General features: G+C 42.8%; 1 protein-coding gene and 1 long non-coding RNA gene across 4 annotated transcripts in view; one reads left to right on the top strand and one right to left on the bottom strand.

The window, feature by feature from the left end:
- LOC137532603 (uncharacterized) overlaps nucleotides 1–16,943 on the bottom strand; it is a 91,936-nt gene extending 74,993 nt beyond the window's left edge. The window contains exon 1 of the long non-coding RNA XR_011023959.1: nucleotides 16,815–16,943. This is a non-coding gene — a long non-coding RNA (uncharacterized lncRNA). The remainder of the gene's footprint in view (nucleotides 1–16,814) is intronic.
- The window catches only part of MAX (MYC associated factor X), a 62,785-nt gene continuing 58,479 nt past the window's right edge, over nucleotides 16,817–21,122 (top strand). The window contains exon 1 of one of the 3 annotated variants that reach the window (XM_068253290.1): nucleotides 16,817–17,053. In XM_068253290.1, coding sequence (XP_068109391.1) covers nucleotides 17,018–17,053 — 36 coding nt within the window. In that variant the 5' untranslated portion in view covers nucleotides 16,817–17,017. The remainder of the gene's footprint in view (nucleotides 17,054–21,122) is intronic. The other 2 variants (XM_068253291.1, XM_068253292.1) reach the window with 2 other exon arrangements.

The raw sequence follows: 21,122 nt of genomic DNA, 5'->3' as shown, positions 1-21,122 counted from the left end.
GGTGTTTCACGTACGCACTGAACGAGTGGACGCAGCTCCTGTCACTCAGACTGCGTTGTATGTGTAGTCTCCGCCTCCTTAACCCCGAACACTCTCACTCCCCAGCATTGGGCCAATGGCGGAGGTTATGGGCGGGGCTTCCCGATAACATCTCGGAAGCCCGAACAAGCCGCCATTGCCCTGGGACAAGCGCACGCGAGCAAGCGCCACACCGGCGCGAAACGGCTGTTGTGCCGTCCTCTCACCCCCTGGTCACACTCCCGCATCCGCCCTCCACACAGGTCAGAAAGATCTACTGCATGTATGTATCAAGATGTGACGTATGTTTTCTTGCCGTAATGGTGAAAATCTATGGGAAATAAAAGCGTTCTTAGGAAGCTGTGCGCAGACTGTCTTTCATGTACTGTGGAACCAAATCAAAATGCACAGTGCTCAGTATGCAACAATTTGCTTGTAATAATCATGCAACAGCTTGCACAGGAAGCTTAGATCTCACCAGTTAATGCAGATACAGTACTGATAGTGTGTCAAGTCTGTGCAGCCTGGATGATGCTGTAGCGTTGCTGCCATGCACAAGCAAGTCACAGATGATAGGCAATTCTCTCAGTAATCAGGCAGCAGCTTACACAGGAAGCTCAGGTTTTAGTGGTGGTGCTTTTGAGGTAATCCATGCAGGCCCAGAGTAGTGTGCAGATAGCGGGAAGGCTACAAGTTGCTGCCAGCCCGACCACTGACCACGGCTCATGGGTTTCTGACTGATGTATGACATGTGCCTGCCCACTTTCCACTATAGCTGGATATAGACTATCCCATAGAGCCAAAAAGACATGTTCACTATAACAGAATATTATAGCTGTGTTTCCTATGTCAGGTGTTACTCCCATATACTTATAATGGGGCTTGACCTGGACATTATTTATTTTAATTTAAGTATTTATATAGCGCCGACATATAACGCAGCGCTGTATAGCGTATAAAGTATAGCATCAACTGGCCCTCAGAGAGGCTCACAATCTAGACCAGGCATGGGCAAACTCGGCCCTCCAGCTGTTACGGAACTACAAGTCCCACAATGCATTTGCCTTTATGAGTCATGACTGTGGCTGTCAGACTCCTGCAATGCATTGTGGGACTTGTAGTTCCTTAACAGCTGGAGGGCCAAGTTTTCCCATGCCTGATCTAGACCCTACATTAGTTTATTATACCAAATGTTGACTATATCAGCAAACACTATAACAATATACTGTATTTAAAAACGTGTCATTTATTTATTGTTTGCTTTTATAAAGCGCCAATATATTACGCAGCACTGGACAATAGTTTAAGAGAAACCGTAACCAAGAATTGAACTTCATCCCAATCAGTAGCTGATGCCCCCTTTCCCATGAGAAATCTATTCCTTTTCACGAACGGATCATCAGGGGACTCTTTATGGCTGATATCGTGGTGAAACCCCTCCCACAGTGTGATAGTGTGATGTCAGGATCATGGTTCTCATCACACTGTGTGAACCTTGTTGCTTCCAACTGCCAAAAAAGCAAGCAGCATCTCCTTCCACTGACCTCACCTTCCAGCAGTAAAAATGTCACCATGTGATAAGTGTCAGAATATAAGTCAGGTAGAGGAAAGATTTTACAATGGGCAAACACTGACTAAATCATTTATACATCATTATTGTAAAAATGAAGCACTTTTTTTATTACATTATTTTCACTGGAGTTCCTCTTTAAGGTTACAGTCAATATTTAGGGATGACATACAGCAATAGGACAATACAGGAATACAAGCAAACAAGATCACGCAGCACAGTATGAGTGTAAGATAATGCTTAGTTACTGGATGGGAGCATGGAGGTTAGTCAAGTTGAGTTCACTCAGATCCATAGGATGGGTGTAACGGTAATGGAGGTGCGTGAACAGGTAGGAGACACAAGGAGTAGGACCCTGCAGAAGGCTTACAATCTAGATGGAAGTAGTAGGGTCACGACAGGTAGGGGACCAGAGTTCAGCTGAGGGTTTAGAGCACCAGTGAGAGGGGTAGGCCAGAGTGAAAAGGTGCGTTTTGAGGGCTTTCTTGAAGATGTTGAAGGAGGGGGCAAGCCTAATGGGGGGAAGTAGGGAGTTCCATAGTGTTGGAGCAGCTCTTGAGAAGTCCTGGAGGTGTGCATGGAACTGGGTGATACGGGGATGGTCAGGCGAAGTTCATTGGAGGAGCGGAGTGAGCGGTGTGTACCTTTGAGTAAGATCGGAAATGTAGGTTGGGCAGGTTTTGTGGACAGATTTGTAGGCCAGACACAGCATCTTGAATATGATTCTGGACTGCATAGGAAGCCAGTGGAGGGAGTTCACAGAGGGTGGAGCGATGGGAGGAGTGGATAGTTCTGGCTGCTGCATTCATGATGGACTGCAGCGGGGCAATTCGGGTAATAGGGAGATCAGACAGAAAGGCATTGCAGTAGTCAAGGCGGAAAATTATGAGGGCATGGATGAGGAGTTAGGTAGTGACAGAGGTCAGGAAAGGTCGGATCTTGCAGATGTTGCGGAGGTGGAAGTTGCAGGACTTTGTGAGGTTTTGTATGTGAGGGGTGAAGGAGAGTGCGGAGTCCAGGGGTGACACCCAGACAGTGGGCTTGAGAGGTAGTGTGGTGAACAGTGGCATGCACATCTGGGAGGGTCAGGGATGGCCGGAGTGGTAAGAATATTATGACAAAAGGTAGATAAATGTTCTTTACAATGTTAGATTTGAAAAAAAATCTGTAAGATCTATCTGTCATATAATTATCAATTGATCATTGTGTGGAAAATAGGTATTTAGGTATTTTCTGCTACAGATTTCAACTGTAAATTAAACATTACAAAACACTGTTGTAATATTCACCAATTGTGTGATTACACATTTTTACATGAAGAGTAACAGAAAAGTTTACAGGTACAGCATTTTCCTACCAGTTTCAAAACATTTCAGCAATGGTCCATTTGAATGTAATTTTTTTGGTCATCTATAGACATAAACTTTTATTTTCTGTAATACTGTCAGTTTATGTCAATACTTGTTGAAATAAAATGATAAAGGTTGATGGAAAATAAATAAAATATTTGATACAGAGATATTTAGGAGTACAGTCACCCAGATATTTAATTGTTATATAGATTTTTGTTTTAGGCTAGATTCACAGTGGGACGCTGCGTTTTGATGCCACGTTAAAGTCGCACCGCAAACTTACAACGCAACGCGCCCAAAAAGTCGCAACGCATCGTTACCGTCGCATACAGCAGATACAGTAAAAATACAGGCAATGAAAAGTATGCTTCCAAGTCATTACTGAGCATGTGCAAACAGTCCAACGCAGCTAATACCGCGTATAACGCACTGCATGCAGCACTTTCACTTAACGTGCAGCGTTTGACATCAACGCAACATGGCATTGATTTTTCATTGCAGTGAGTTATTCTGCGTTAAATGCTGTTTTAACGTGCGACTTTAACGTCCCACTGTGAACTTAGCCTTAATTTTTTTCTTTCGTTTTGTTTTAGCTGCATTCAGATAAATTGTATAAATAACATGAAAAGAAAAATCCCATCACTGGGCTCTGCGCCTGTGACAACATTCTTAAATCCAACAGTATACATTCTTGGCATTAAAAGGAATTGGGCAGGTACAGGTAAAAAAAAAAACCTACAATCAATTCTTACTTTAGCAGTTCAATATCAAATCTATGTTATAAAACACACAAATTCACAAATGCAGAACAGCACCATTATTTGCGATGGTGGAATGTGACACCTGAGGGAAAAAGCACAGGAGACAAAAACGGGAGCCCAAATAGTGTAGTATGTCGATATATGAGGAGAATGAAATGTTTAATAAATTGGCTACTCACAAAGGTGGGCTGCAGGGGGGCAACTGACCACAAGAAGCAGGTGTAGACAATAAACCCAACTCCACTTAGGATGTCCCGGCTGGGACTTGGAAATGGCCGCTCTCCTTTCTAAAACCCAAAGACTATCACAATGGTTGATACCATATGTGTCCTGAATGGACCCCTCCTACAGCACTCTCTCTCTCTCTCTGTGTGGGGGGGGGGGGGGGGGGGAGGAGGAGGTAGTTATGCACAAATGGGTAAAGAGATGCCCAGGATCGGATAAAATTGATTTAAAAGCAACAATTAAATCATAAAGGGTTGAGGAGGGTCATTTAAGACAAGAGTTTTATTAGCAGAGGCAACGCGTTTCATGGGTCCAAGCCCGCTTCCTCAGGCCACTTTCAGTGTCAGAGTATAGACAGCCAATTAGCAAAGAGTGCCTCTCATCACCAGCACCATTAATTATGTGTTATAACCAACGAGCCCTGAATCGGTTCAAAAGTCTTAACAATATAAGGCAAACGAATGGTTACATATACATGTTATACACACATTTTCCTTTGTTAGTGTGACTTCTGTGTATGCATCATCACTTAGTGTAATTGCTGACAAACGTTATGCACATAGTTTGGCTTTCAAAGAATGTCCGTATGAATCCAAGGAACAGGTTGAAAATCACATATCCTCATTTATTGTAAAGAAAGGAAATATCCACCTGGCTATTGTGCTGTAAAGGTCAGTGGGAGGAGTTGATTAGGAGAGGTACAATAGCTAGCACAGGGGAAGGACAGGTTTCTTTCCATTTACTTATTTTTGTTTACAAGTTATTGTTGTATGAAAATAAAGTAGTCCTTAAATTGATATTGACAGCGGAGCATGTTTTTCAACGTTTGTATACTTGAAGCAAATCTGAAACGAAATAAAACCTATGAGGTAATAAATTGTATGTGTGGCATGGATAATAAACCTTAGTAGCAAGGAAACAAGTCTCATATTGTTTTCCAGTACTGGAAGAGTCAAAAAATGTGCAAAAAATTTTATGCAAAAGAGTTTCTCTGAACCATTCAATGAACTTAGTCGAACTAAGTCCCATTTTCTGAAAAGCCTAAACAGCCAAGAAACTGTGAGAGACAGTTTGAGATAAGTTTTTACTGCAGGAACATTCAAAGAGTAATTTATTCAGCTATGTTTTATAGCTTAAAAGACAGAGTGTGGATTCTAAACTGCAACTGTGACAGTCTGATGCAATGTTATACATAAGGCTACAAAACTGAAAATAAAAATGAGATGGTTTTCTTTGCTACTATTGTTCTATTAATCATTCGTACTACACCTACAATTCATTTTCTTATAAGTTTAATTTTGCATCAGATTTGCTTTATCAATTGCACAGGGCCAGAATTAAATGAATTTTAATAGGTATACAATTTGATATATAGTGGCATTTTGACTGGATATGTAGGAGAACTGTGATTTGCGGAATACCAACATGAACATAAAAAGAGTTATTGCTGCCTTGAGAGCATTGCCCACAGAGGGGAATCCTCCTCGGGATTAGAGATGTAGCGAACGGTTCGCCTGCGAACGGTTCCAGGCGAACTTTGGAGGTTCGCGTTCGCCTGCACCAGGCGAACTTTTGCGGAAGTTCGATTCGCCCCATAATGCACTATGAGGGTCAACTTTGACCCTCTGCATTACAGTCAGCAGACACATTGTAGCCATTCAGGCTACACTAAGCCCTGGAGCCCCCCCCCCCCCCCCCCCCTTATATAAGGCAGGCTCGCTGGCCATGACACTCACTCGTGTGCCTGCTGCAAATAGACAGACTAGGGACAGCTGCTGCAGACTTGTTCTCCTAGGGAAAGATTAGTTAGGCTCTTGGCTTGCTCCTGGTCCTGGATGATTGTTATGGCTAAAATAGCACCCCTCAGCTCTCTTTTGAGAGATAATGTTTTCCTGATGTGGTTTTTTTTTGTGTGTTGCTCACTGACACTGACATTATACAGCGCTATCTGTTGCAGCTGGACCTTGGTAATTGTTATTACTGAGCCAGCCAGGCCCTGCCTAACTATCTATACTGGGACACCTACCTATGCCTACCTAACTACTGGGGCACCTACTTACCTATACGGGGACACCTACCTACCTACCTATACTAGGGGACCTACCTATACTGGGACTCCTACCTATGCCTAGCTAACTACTGGGACACCTACCTATGCCTACCTACCTATACTGGGTATCCTACCTATGCCTAGCTAACTACTGAGGCACCTACCTATGCCTGCCTACCTACCTATACTGGGACTCCTACCTATGCCTACTTACCTATACTGGGTCTCCTACCTATGCCTAGCTAACTACTGGGACACCTACCTATGCCTACCTACCTATACTGGGTCTCCTACATATGCCTAGCTAACTACTGGGACTCCTACCTATGCCTACCTACTTATACTGGGTCTCCTACCTATGCCTAGCTAACTACTGAGGCACCTACCTATGCCTACCTACCTATACTGGGACTCCTACCTATGCCTACCTACCTATACTGGGACTCCTACCTATGCCTACCTACATACAAGAAGATAATAAGGTCGTTGCTTCATTGTGGACAGACCAAATTCGATCAGCTGGACAGTCACTGTTGTTCTATCATTGAGCTACCACAGCCCGGCGACCATATGGGCTGGAAAACTGCCACGGCCTGCACTCTGGCCATGTTGCGCACCAGTCCAGCACGGCCGTCACTATGCAAACAGCTGTTTGCGGTGTGTTACTCAGTGAGTTTGGTGTGTCAGTGTGAAGCAGAACTAATTACACTCCCTGATTGATGTATACACATGCAAGATGTTTGAAAGCACTTTAGGCCTGCAATTTAGCATTCAATGTGATTTCTGCCCTTAAAACGCTGCTTTGCGTCAAATCCAGATTTTTCCCTGGGGCTTTTGGTGTCTATCCCACTCCACCATGACCCCCTCCAGGTGTTAGACCCCTTGAAACATGTTTTCCATCACTTTTCTGGCCAGCATAATTTTTTCTATTTTTCAAAGTTCGCCTCCCCATTGAAGTCTATTGCGGTCTGCAAACTTTTACGCGAACCGAACCTTCCGCGGAAGTTCGCGAACGGGGTTCGCGAACCGAAAATCGGAGGTTCGCGACATCTCTACTCGGGATATTATCACCAAACTCCATTATTACAGCACCAAAGAAGCAATTATTATTGCTACCCGCAATCTCTCTCAAGTGACATTCCAAGATATTAATATCTCTATCTCCCCGGATCTATCACCCATTACTTTGAGCAGAAGGTGGGGACTGAAACCTCTCACTACAGTCCTGGCCAAACACAGTATTAGGTATAAATGGGGATTCCCCTTCAAACTCATCATTCCCCATAAAGGCCGTCAGCTTGTCATCTCTGATCCACAGCTCATACCTGAGACCCTACAAAAGCTAGGACTGAAAGTGGAGAAACCCCTCCGCCCGCCGGGTTCTCCCCCTCCTATGAGACTGACTCCACCACGGCCGGACTGGTCCAGAGTTCCAGGCCCTAGCCAAGGTGTGCCCTAACGGGCTGAAGATTCCCTCAGTAACCCTCCTAGCCCAGGATCTACGTCTTCCAACCCTGGATGATTTTCTCCAGTACTGTAATCTGCATATGCTCTACCATCTACTGTTTCCTTACCCTTTATCTTTTTCCCAAGGCGGAGTTTTTTTTTTGGGGGGGGGGGATTAACAGCCAATAACTGAGTCCTATCACCTGCATAAAGGTTATAATATTGTTGGTGGCTTTTACGGTTGGAGCCTGGGCCGTGCTAACCCGGCATTTATGAAGGTGCTATAGCCCCGTACTAACTTGCGGTCCTCGACTGCAGTCCGATTGATGTACGCTCGGGGCATTTGGTTTCTTACCTCTCTTTTTTTTTGTTATTGCTGATTTATGTTTTCTACGCTGTCACTAGCTGGATCTGTTGTCTGGCTATTACACTTACAATTCTTTCCACAGCAGGTTGCTCTTCAAGACAGCAGGTTTTTTTTCTTTCTGTGTTATGTTGTGCCAGTTGTTATATCCTTTATGTTTTTCAGCCAGACTGTTGGGCAATGGGGTAATATGTGTTTGAGCCTTTACTTAAGCCGAATGTATAACTTTGGAGCACTCCACAGGGGCTCGCTTCAGCTGAGTGACTATGGCTGCACCATTACTCTCTCCTACAGTGTCATCTTCTGCTAAAATAAATTCCTCTCAATCTCCCCTTCATAGTAGCACTAACCCCTTAATTGTGATAACCCATAATGTGAAGGGCCTTAACGCTCGGCAGAAGCGACGCCTTGCCTGCCAGTATTATAGACAGGGGAAGGCAGATATCATATTTTTGCAAGAAACCCATTATGTCCATAACAAAGAACCTCAATTTTGGCATAAGCAATACCCTCAGACCTACTTTGCTTCAGCTCCACATAAAAAGTGTGGTGTAGCCATAGTCCTTCATAAGAGGCTTCATTTTATAGTTAAAAATACGATTAGGGATCCTGATGGCAGATTTTTGATTTTAACTGGTGATGCGAATGGCTTATTCTGACATTAGTAGCTGTATATGCCCCCTCTGAAGGTTTACGCCCCTTTTTATCTAAAGTTTCCTCTAGAGTTCTGTCCCATAAGGAAGGTAAATTAATCACAGCAGGCGACTTCAATGCTTCGCTAGATGGTCCTCGTGGTCGTGCTCGATCTCCCCCTAAATGCCTCCTTAGGTTCTTGATTGATACGGGTACGTGGGATGTCAGGAGAGCGCTTCACCCAGGGGAAACCGGACATACTTTTTATTCCAATCCCCATGATACATATTCACGCATCGACTTTGTATTTATGGATACCCCCTGCTGTCGGAGGTGGTCCAGGCTGAACATTCAGAAATTTCTTGGTCTGACCATGCAACTGTTCAGGTCACGTTATCCTCCTTGGCCCCGCGCTCGGCCAGCAGGTGGCGCATCAATGAGTCTCTTTTAGTGGATCAGGAGATTAAGTTTCAACTGACCTCAGAAATCTCGTCATTCTTTAATCGTAATCATGCTGGAGATACTACACAGGGGATTAGGTGGGCAGCCCATAAGGCCACTATCAGGGGAGAGCTTATTAAAATTTCTTCTATTAAACGCAAACAAGCCATGTCCAGGGTGAACACTCTCAAATTGGAAGTCAGATGTCTAGAATTGCTACATGCCCGTAACCCCTCACCTCCCATACTTGATCAGATTAACGAGCTGAGACTTGAGCTTAAGACCCTCCTTTTTCAAAAAGCTGAGAGAGCTATGCGCCTAACTTCGCAAATATATTATGAAAAGGGTGATAAGCCAGACACCATGTTGGCCCGAAAACTGAGCAACAGAATGGCTTTAAATAGGCTCAACCCCATCAGAGATAACACAGGGACGCTTTCCCACGATCCATCTCAAATCATTCAGGAATTTCAACGCTACTATGCATCGCTATATGATGGTACCACTACAGACAGATCTAAGGTCTCCGCTTCTGATATGTTGAATTACCTGAATGATATCCCAATCCCCACGCTCTCACCTTCTAATCGCTTATCCCTCAATGCCCCAATTACGGTAAAGGAGATAGTGGCGGTTATTAAGAAATTTAAGTCTTCCAAGGCCCCTGGCCCGGATGGATACACATCTTCTTATTGCAAAAGCTTCAAGCAGATTTTAGCACCTGAACTTATGGTCCTTTATAACAAAATCCTTAGGGGGAGGAGGATTTCCCCCCAGATATGTCCTGTGCCTCAATAGTAGTCATTCCCAAGCCTGGCAGGGACCCTGCTGAAGTAACAAATTATAGGCTCATATCAATCATTAATGTGGATGTCAAAATCTTCTCAAAGATTCTGGCAAATAGGCTGAACCCTATCCTCCCAAGTGTTATCCATCCGGACCAGACAGGCTTCGTTTCCGGTAGACAGACTACGGATAATATCCGTAGAATAGTGGGTTTGTTGGCCAGGATGAAGCACTGTCGGACGCCTTCTCTGCTCCTATCTTTGGACGCTGAGCAGGCATTCGACAGGGTGGACTGGAGGTATTTACGAGTGGTGCTACAAAAATTTGGGATTAGGGGAGAGTTTCTTAATGGGGTTAGGAGCCTGTACACTAATGGCCCATACTCACGGGCTACTTTTTGTCCTGTCGCCAGCACACGAGAGCGTGTGCGCGACAGGTTCGGCGACAGCTCGTCGCCAGGTCCCTCTGCGTACACACGCGGAAGAGGGATTACTGAAGCGACGGAAGCTGTCGCCGACATTCCTCCCCCTCGCCGGAAGCGCCGTGGATTTTCTATTATGTTGCTGTCGCTAGTATGCGGTATGAGTATGCGGACTAGCGACAGTTGCGGCGAAGTTGCAGCGGCAACTGTCGCCGGGCGATTGACCGCGCCAATCGCCTGCCGACAGCAGCGACGAGCGACGGTTCAGGGTGCGCGCCCGTGTTGCGCCTCATACTTACGGGCGACCTGTCGCCGCAACACGTGCGCGCCGCGTGTTGCGGCGACAATTGTAGCCCATGAGTATGGGCCATAACCCCTCAGCTTATGTTTGCAACATGGGAATAACTTCACCTCCTTTCTCGATTAAAAACGGGACAAGGCAGGGGAGCCCCCTATCCCCGTTATTGTTTTCCTTGTGTATCGAACCGCTGGCTATTAGGGTGAGGCGCTCGCCAGATATTATCGGTGGGGAAATTGGAATTCAAGACTGCACTTTTTGCTGACGATACAACCTTTTCATAAACTAATCCTTTAATTTCGGTTCCGAATCTTTTTACTGAAATTGACAATTTCTGTCGGCATTCTGGGTTTAAAATTAACAAAACTAAATACGAAGCTATTTCACTTGATCTTACTGAGGCACAGCGCTCCACGTTATCACACACATTCTGCTTTAAATTTAAACCCGGGGGAATTAAATACCTGGGGGTTATGATCTCTCAGGACCTCGAGGACCTTTATAAGCTTAATTATACACCCATGTTCAGAAAATTGCATTGCTTATTAGACGATTGGCAGCATGACCTCTAACATTAGGGAGACTATGCCTGCTTTTGATAGGAAATGGGAACCATGGGCTGTGTGGACCTCGCTCCATCCTTGAGCATTGGCAATACCTACTTTCTTGTTCTCCAAGCACAATTACTCCCAGATAAGACAGTTCTGGCTCAGGTTCAACTGGCGGTTTTGATATTGTTCATCTTCTTTCTTTTCTTTTCTTTTTGTTTATGTTCTTTTTCTTTGGTTTTTCTTTTACCTCTTATTTTCCTTTGAAATGTGCAATGTCCTAGCTTGCAGGAGCCACGTGATATTAACGCCTAGGTTTTTTACCCTATCTTTGGCTAATTTTATGTCAATGTAAAGCATTTCTGGCTGATGTTATCTATCGCTACTATCTCTGTAACTTGGACAATGCTACCTATTTATGTTCATTGTTTTATTCTGGAAAATTTAATAAAAAACAAAGTGGAAAAAAAAGTTATTGCTAAAACCATTGAGAAAATCTAAATATATCACTAATTTCCTGATCTGAAACTTACATTTTGAAACACATAATTTAACCACTTTAACCCCACGCGTACAGATTTCTCCGTCCCTTTTTCCATCCTTTCACCACCAGGGACGGAGAAATCCGTAATTTCCGTGCTCCCGCTCGCTCTAGCGCGCACTCCCGCTCGTAAACACGCCGCCGGCCGCTCGCCCGGAGATAAATGAACGGGAAAATCCATTCCCGTTCGTTGATCTAAGCCCCGCAATGATCCGCTGCTTCTCCGATAAGCAGCGCGATCATTGTGGAAAAAAACAACTTTCCCAGCCTCCTAGTACTTCCTGCAAAGGACGCTTGCAGGTCGCATTAAACAAAAAGTTACTGTTGCTATCTTGTGGCCAAATAGTAAAACTACACCCTAAAGCATTTTTCACATACAAATAAATTAGTTTTACATAAAAAATTAACTCCTTACCTCCCACACTCCCCAATTTTTTTTTTTTTTGTAATTAAAAAAAAAAAATAAAAAAAATTTACAATTAAAAAAATACATAAATAGTTACCTTAGGGACTGAACTTTTTAAATATTTATGTCAAGAGGGTATAACACTGTTACTTTATAAACTATGGGCTTGTAATTAGGGATGGACGCAAAACTGAAAAAAGCACCTTTATTTCCAATTAAAATATTGGCGCCAAACATTGTGATAGGGACATAATTTAAACTGTTTTATAACAGGGACAAATGGGCAAATACATTTCATGGGTTTTAATTACAGTAGCATGCATTATTTGAAAACTATAAAGGCCGAAAACTGAAAAATAATAATTTTTTTCCCCACATTTTTTCCTATTTTCCCATTAAAACACATTTAGAATAAAATAATTCTTGGCATAATGTCCCACCTAAAGAAAGCCTAATTGGTGGCGAAAAAAACAAGATATAGTTCATTTCATTGCGATAAGTAATAATAAAGTTATAGACGAATGAATGGAAGGAGCGCTGAAAGGTGAAAATTGCTCTGGTGGTCAAGGGGTAAAACCCCTCAGTTGGGAAGTGGTTAATGTATTAATAAAGGACACAAAATAATAATAAAAGAAAAGAAAATGCAAGACAATACGTATTCTCAGATTAAACCAGTGGTCATGGTGATCCAAGGAATCTTTATCAAAATACAGAGAATCAAAAGCGGGACAGAGATAAATATCTGACGTGATTAAGCTTCATGGAAGCATTAATTTTTTCATCATTCATGCCATGTGTAAAAAAACACTCCCATTGACTTGCATTAAAAACTCTGAAAAATCATGGCAAAAATCGCTGCAGTTTTAATGCAAGTCAGTGGGAGTGTTTTTAAAAAACGCAAACACATGCCGCTCTGAAGTGTGTCTCAACCCTAAGGGCCCTTTCACACTTGCAGGGTAAACCTGGGTTGTCTGTCACATGGTGCGCTAAAGCAACAAAAGGCTCTTTCACACTTAATGCGGTACGATTCAGTGCCCTGGAAGCTGCCGAAGCGATGCAAGACAGCAGCTTATGGTGCTCAAGGGTGCCTGCTGTAGTGCAAGTCTATGGGTGACGCGAGTAGTACATCACAGCGCGCATGTGCAGACCAACAGGAATCCCAGTGTTCCATACTTCCTGCCAAGCAGGGAGTACATCACTGAACTGGGGGGTGCACTATGTGTGTGACCCTGTTGGCGCAGTCTGACGCAGGGTCAAAAGTTTGTCATTTTTTGTCTTGCGGAGGGATGGGAAGTTAAACTGGCCTAATAGAGCAATGTTTCTTACATCACAAATTTATCATTTCTGTAATAATCCCCAAAACAGTTAGGAAACACATCAATTTATTATGTAATCCATGCAGCCTTGTAATAAATAAATGAAGCTGTAGAAAAATAGATATTAATAAAGTAAATAAGAAAATGTCCTAATCTGAAGTAGGTGTGTAGGTTGTGTATTTAGATAGCGCTGACTATATCACTGTTTGATCTATGTAACCCAAGGTGTACCAGTTATTTATTTTGGTGATATAAGTGGTGTAGTCATCAGAATGGTACAACCTTCTAAGGATATCCTTTTAAAACTGTCCTTTTAAAACAGCTCCACTTTCAATCAGCACCACTGGGGGTAGGATGCCCAGATTTAAATAGCTTTGACCAAAGAAGCTTTGAGCATGTGCTCAATGTGGGTGCATTAACTGATGGGCAATTAAACTTTAGGAATTAAATCTTTGCTGTTGTGAACGCTTCCTACTCCCACCCATTAAAAATAAATAAATAAATAAATAAAACACTGCAAAAATTGAGAACCGCATTCCCTCAAAAGATCTACAAACCCTAGATCAAGCTTTCATCATATCTTGGTTGAAGCATGGCGATGCCCTCTACACATGCCTTCCAAATAAGGACCTGCTCCACTTGCAGTTACTTCAGAACGCCACTGCCAGACTGTTAACAAACCAACAATGCCATTGCCACATATTCTTTGTTCACTCCACGGGTTATTCATAAAACTGAAAATCCTCTTCATGATTTGACTACTAATATTTAAATCCTGACAAAATTTAGGTCGTGACTATCTGAAGGATTTCTTGCAACTGAGCCACACCTACTACAACCCCTTATAAACAGGATCTACTAATTTGGCCATCCCAGGAGTCTACCTCAAAACCTAAGGAACTTCCTTTGGGACTCCTTACCACACTTAATTCTGGACAGGTCTATGGCAGGAGTTGCTGAACCCCAAATAGTTCCATGCCAGGAGTTGCTGAAACCCAAAGTGAAAGTTCACCAGTGTATTCTGGCATTGGTAGACATGTAGCATTTCCTTAACATATTCCAAGCTGCCACTAACTACTGCTCTAAGACATGCCATACTCTTTTAAGTCTAACAGAAAAAACACACTTTACAAATTTAAGATTCATCATGACTTGTCATGGGAGGGCCAATGAGTACATTTGTTGGTGGTGGGAAAGGATAGTGGGCTAATCATCATTTTTTTGGGGGGGAGGGTGGAGCATCATGGCAGCATTAGTTAGAGGTAGGAGAAGGCATGATGATGGCATTTAACATAGGAGAGATAAGATGGCTAACTTGACATAAGGGTGGCATTAGCTACAGGGTGGGTGGGGGTTGTATGGTTGTTTCAGAATAATTACAGATTATATAAGATGGCTGATTTGTGTTAGAGGGGTCACGATCACTGCATTTGTTCTAGAATAAGATGGCTGATTCCTTATAGTATGCACATTATAGCTGCATTTTTTAGAGGTAGAACATTATTCATGGTATGTAGAAATAATCAAATAGATACTAAAAATGTCACCTTGTCTACCTAAACTCGGGTTGGCACTCTTTACTGGGGGTGCACCTTTGGCTACTTATACCTATGTTGACGAGGAGGAAGGGAGGCACACTTTAAAGTACGTACACACATGCAATAACTATCGGCCGTAACAGCCGATAATGGGCGTTTTAGGCGACGTACAGCAGCCACTAATTGATCTTGCTCGGAAATCGTTAAAGCCGTAGGATCAGCCATACTATGCCAGGGGAAAAAAACACATATATAAGTAGATAAATACTTGATCTACTTACATAAACACATGCATTGTACTGTCCACGTTTTGATTTCAGTGAATGTTATATAGTAAATTGTGAGAATTCTGTTCCTGGTGGGGGCCATGTCTTTTGCCCACAGTTAAGGCTAACTCGTGATGTCATTTCTGCCCTTTACTTTTTTTTCTTGTCTCCTCCAATCGCTGAGTCGCCTCAGCCTTGCTTATAAACACAAGTGAGTAGGGGATTAAGTTTCAGATAAGAAGCTGGCAGGCAAATAAAGGGAAGAGGAGGGATTATAGATAAAAAGAACCCCCAGCATGCAATTCTTTGGCACGACTACTAAAGGGCCAGTGCTTCTTAAGTATGTGATAACTCCAAATCATAACAGCAGAAAAAGCTTTGAAAGTTTTGAATGCAGGCTTAGCATCTTTATCACTTAATACACTCAGACCAGTTGCTGTTGAAATTTGATTTTTATGGTGACGATACCGCTTTAAGAATCTTTCCCACGACTGATCATATTGCTATTTTCAATCTCTCCCCCCCCCCCCCCCATAGCAACAGGACGCACCACTAGCCTCAATAATGAGAATGTGCCTGTACAACATTGTCCCCAAGGGATCATTTACTGATCTATCATGGGTGACAATTCTCACATGTGTATACTGAGCTTTAACCAAGGATTGAACTTCATTCCAATCAGTAGCTGATAAGCCTTTACCACGAGAAATCTTTACATTTTCTCCAATAGATCATCAGGTGAGTCAGTATGGCTGATAATGTGTTGTGAAACCCCTCCCACAGTGCGATGTCACGACCTTGGTCCTGACAGTTTGCTTTCTGTGAACTTCATAGCATTGTGGGAAACAACTGATTTTTCCAACTGCCAAGCAAACAATATCTCCCTCTGTGCATAGAACTCTCAGTACCGAACATTCCGTACAGATCACCTGGCAGAATTAAAGAAAGAGCAAAAAATAAAGTTTCACTTACCTGGGGATGCTGCCCCCTGAAGCCTCCCTGTTCCCATGCCGTTACCACCCCCCCCTCCCCCCACCACAGCTCTGTTTCTTCACCGCCGACTTACAAGTCGACAGCAACTGCGCCTGCACATCCTGGCTGCACGCATCCTCACTCCCGACACCGGGCAGGCGCAGTATGGGAAAATCTATACTGCGAAGGCCTCTCCCGGGGGCGGGGGCGCGTATGAGGACGTGCGTGGCCAGGGCCGCGCAGGGGTAGTGGACAATGGCTGCAAAAGTGCATGTGATCTGCGGTGGGGGACCGGAGGATCGTATGGCACAGGAACGCTTCAGAGTGCTAGCAGAAGCCCCAGGTAAGTGAAACTCTCCCACCCCCTCTTCAGTTCCGTTTAATGATGTCGCCGCCAGTGATAAAGTTCAGAATGTAAATCAGGGAGAATATATACATATATATATATATATATATATATATATATATATATATATATATATATAAATCAATTTTATTCATTATGTCATTTTCACTGCAGTTCCTCTTTAGGAAGAAGGGGGCTCTGACTGGGGAAGGAGGCAGGCACAAGTGATTTAATGTTCTGCTTGGGGCCACAAACCCTTTAGCAGCAGCTCTGTACAACGTCACCCACGCTATCCATATCATATGCCTGTAAAGCCTCCTAACTTCTCCACAACATCACATTGGCCGCCTCCCTCTTGCCACTACTAGGGATCGGCATTCGGCACACTGCTGAGCTCTCTGACACTCCGTACGTCTGCCTGCTCTGCTCTCACATCAACAACAGCCCACGCAACAAAATCCGATCACGTGACATTGATGATGTCACACTCTACTGTAACAAGCGACCCAACCATACCTCTCGCTTGGACATGATCTGGTCACGTGGCCGCGGCGTCACATCCTTCAAGCAACTCCAGTCAGCGCTTCTTCCGTCTCCCTGTGCTTGAAGTTGTTGTCGCCCTGGCTGCGTTACCGTTTCGGTTCGCTGTGTTATTCCGTTGAGGAATCGTCTTTCGTCCTATCTTGGAAACCCCCCCCACCGCCACCCTGTATGAAAGCATGAGCGACAACGATGACATCGAGGTGGAAAGCGACGTGAGTGCTGATGTTGTGCTGTGCCTACTGAGAATAATCCCATAGCCTGTGTCTCGCCTGCTGCTGCTGCCTGGCCCTCTGTTATTTGTGTACAGCTCCATGCAAGGCTGCATTAGCGATCACAAATGGAGTGATTAGAGAAATATTATAGACGTTGTAATGTTTTTATGTTTTTTGTTGTTTTTTTTTTTTTTTGCTGTGATTCTAAATGTAAGGTTTTTAATATTCTATCTTTATATAAATATATAATTTTTTAAATGCTGACAACTGAAATTCTGCCTAGTAAACATACTCGATTCATGTATAGATTTTTTTGGTGCTGGCAGCAACATATATTTTTTTTCTTTTTGTCCTTTTCCTATTCCTCCATGTCAACACGTATTATTATTATTATTATTGAGTTATAAAGCACCAACATATTTTGTGGTGCTGTACAAAGTAAGAAACAAACATGGGGTACATAATAATACAGACAATGCTATACACTAAATATATACACTGGTACAAAATCCAGAATTGGTAGACATAGTAATTACAGTGACAAATGGAACATGATGAATAAAATGTGTAACAAAACGGAGAAGGATAGCGATGCCAATGCGAGCTTACAATTCTAGACCCTTCATCCTATCCTTTATGTATGCCCTCATTAACCACTTTATCCACAAGTCAGTAGATATACGTCCTCTGTGACTTCATCTAAGCCACAAGTCAGTAGATATACGTCTTGTAGCAGAAACAGTGCTGTGCAGGATTGGGCTTGCTCCTGTGCACATTTCTGGCACTATCTGATGCAGCACTAATTTGGTGAAGGGGAATATATGTTTCCTGAGCTAATAAGATTGATTTTTACTATTAAAAATAGTTTTATTTTCACATTTCATGGTGAAAAATACACTCTGTAGCATTATTTCAGAGTCAAATATCTTCACCATAAATTGTGACTGGAACATAATCTAAGTTTTTTTTTTTTGTGATAAGCAGTAAGAATAGCCAAACAAAATTTGTTTGTTTTTTTATGTACAGTAGCACTTTTTATTTTTAAACTGGAATTGGTAAAACTGAGAAATGTTTTTTCTATTTTTTTTTGTTTTCACATTAAAATTCATAGAAAACAAAATTTGTTCGAGGGAAAAAAAAATAGCATACAATGAAAGCCTAGTTTGTCTTGAAAAAAACAATATATATTTCATTTCTGTGTTGTAAGAAGGGATAAAGTTATTTCTGATTAAATAAGTACATAGCTAAACTGTTAAAACGGCTCTGGTCCACAAGTGGGAGAAAAGGTCTGGATGCAAAGTGGTTAATGTACATACTTTTAATGATTGCTGCCAAGAAACATTGCTCAAGCTCAGTTCTGGTAATATATTAAATTTACAAATATTAACCTTATAGAGTCTAAAACTTAAAGTCAACCAGAGACGAAGCACCCTCATGTATTTTACCATATATATCAGTGGAAACATTAGAGAAAACGCCTACCCTGCTTTTTACATTCTTCACTGCTCAGCCTGCTTGTTATCAGCCCTGATAAAATCCCAGACTGAGCATTCAGTCTGGCTTTGCTCAGGAATCATTATAGCAGAGCCAGAAGGGGGCAGGCTTGAGCTTGAAAAGACATCAGAGAAGACAGACTTAGCTATGATTCCTGAGCAAAGCCAATCAGTCGGGGATTTTATCAGGGCTGATTAGAAGCAGGTTGAGCAGTGAAGGATAAAACAGTGCAGGGTAGGTGTTTTATCTAATGTTCCCACTGATATACAGGTCCTTCTAAAAAAATTAGCATATTGTGATAAAGTTCATTATTTTCTGTAATGTACTGATAAACATTAGACTTTCATATATTTTCGATTCATTACACACAACTGAAGTAGTTCAAGCCTTTTATTGTTTTAATATTGATGATTTTGGCATACAGCTCATGAAAACCCAAAATTCCTATCTCAAAAAATTAGCATATCATGAAAAGGTTCTCTAAACGAGCTATTAACCAAATCATCTGAATCAACTAATTAACTCTAAACACCTGCAAAAGATTCCTGAGGCTTTTAAAAACTCCCAGCCTGGTTCATTACTCAAAACCGCAATCATGGGTAAGACTGCCGACATGACTGCTGTCCAGAAGGCCGTCATCGACACCCTAAAGCAAGAGGGTAAGACACAGAAACAGGTGCTGTATCAAGGCACCTCTGTGGGAAGGAAAAAGTGTGGCAGAAAACGCTACGCAACGAGAAGAGGTGACCGGACCCTGAGGAAGATTGTGGAGAAGGACCGATTCCAGACCTTGGGGGACCTGCGGAAGCAGTGGACTGAGTCTGGAGTAGAAACATCCAGAGCCACCGTGTACAGGCGTGTGCAGGAAATGGGCTACAGGTGCCGCATTCCCCAGGTCAAGCCACTTTTGAACCAGAAACAGCGGCAGAAGCGCCTGACCTGGGCTGCAGAGAAGCAGCACTGGACTGTTGCTCAGTGGTCCAAAATACTTTTTTTCGTATGAAAGCAACTTTTGTGTGTCATTCGGAAATCAAGGTGCCAGAGTCTGGAGGAAGACTGGGGAGAGGGAAATGCCAAAATGCCTGAAGTCCAGTGTCAAGTACCCACAGTCAGTGATGGTCTGGGGTGCCATGTCAGCTGCTGGTGTTGGTCCACTGTGTTTTATCAAGGGCAGGGTCAATGCAACTAGCTATCAAGAGATTTTGGAGAACTTCATGCTTCCATCTGCTGAAAAGCTTTATGGAGATGAAGATTTCATTTTTCAGCACGACCTGGCACCTGCTCACAGTGCCAAAACCACTGGTAAATGGTTTACTGACCATGGTATTACTGTGCTCAATTGGCCTGCCAACTCTCCTGACCTGAACCCCATAGAGAATTTGTAGGATATTGTGAAGAGAAAGTTGAGACGCAAGACCCAACACTCTGGATGAGCTTAAGGCCGCTATCGAAGCATCCTGGGCCTCCATAACACCTGAGCAGTGCCACAGGCTGATTGCCTCCATGCCACGCCACATTGAAGCAGTCATTTCTACAAAAGGATTCCCGACCTAGTATTGAGTGCATAACTGAACATAATTATTTGAAGGTTGACTTTTTTTTTTATTTTTTTTTAAAAACACTTTTTTCTTTTATTGGTCGGATGAAATATTTCTAATTATTTGAGATAGGAATTTTGGGTTTTCATGAGCTGTATGCCAAAATCATCACTATTAAAACAATAAAAGGCTTGAACTACTTCAGTTGTGTGTAATGAATCTAAAATATATGAAAGTCTAATGTTTATCAGTACATTACAGAAAATAATGAACTTTACCACAATATGCTAATTTTTTGAGAAGGACCTGTACATGAGGGTGCTTTGTCTCTGGTTCACTTTAACTTATAATAAATAAAATGTATGAATGGCTCCACAGAACATGTTGTGAAGTGAAAACATTCAGTAGATTTGAGGCTTAGTGGGATGTAGAGTATATTAGGAATGGAGGTGGCCTCAATTCACACTGTTAACTAGACAAATACAAATAACTCTACATAGAAAATCCTACATGTTTCACCCCCTAAAAAAATGGGGGCTTTCATCAGGGGTACAGAAAAGTGCTTAGTGCTAGAATGCCCTCTGCCAAAAAGTGCATAAATCTATACAGAAATAACAATTCCCTTTTCACAAAATAACAGCCTGTCGGCTAGAGTAGCAGCTGGGTAATGTAGGGTTTTAGGCCTGAACACCAGGGCTGTGGAGTTGGTACAAAAATCTTCCGACTCCTCAGTTTATGAAACCACGACTCCAACTCCGACGCCGGGTACCCAAAATGGCCCCGACTCCTCGACTCCTTAGTCTAATACTTAACAGGGCTATAGATTTTGTACAAAAATCATCCGACTCTTAAACCACGACTCCGGGTGCCCAAAATTGCCCCGACTCCACCTCCGACTCCACAGCCCTGCTGAACACACTAGTGTGCTTCTGTCCGCTTTTCAGAAATACGCATCAGTCTGTAACATTGATGTGCTGTAAAAAAGCTGACAGGAGCGCCCTAGTGTGTTCAGGGCCTTATTTGTATTTGTCAATTTA

Source organism: Hyperolius riggenbachi, chromosome 9 (assembly GCF_040937935.1).
Source record: "Hyperolius riggenbachi isolate aHypRig1 chromosome 9, aHypRig1.pri, whole genome shotgun sequence".
In the NCBI taxonomy this organism is placed as follows: domain Eukaryota; kingdom Metazoa; phylum Chordata; class Amphibia; order Anura; family Hyperoliidae; genus Hyperolius; species Hyperolius riggenbachi.
This window is presented reverse-complemented; position numbering and strand designations above follow the sequence as displayed.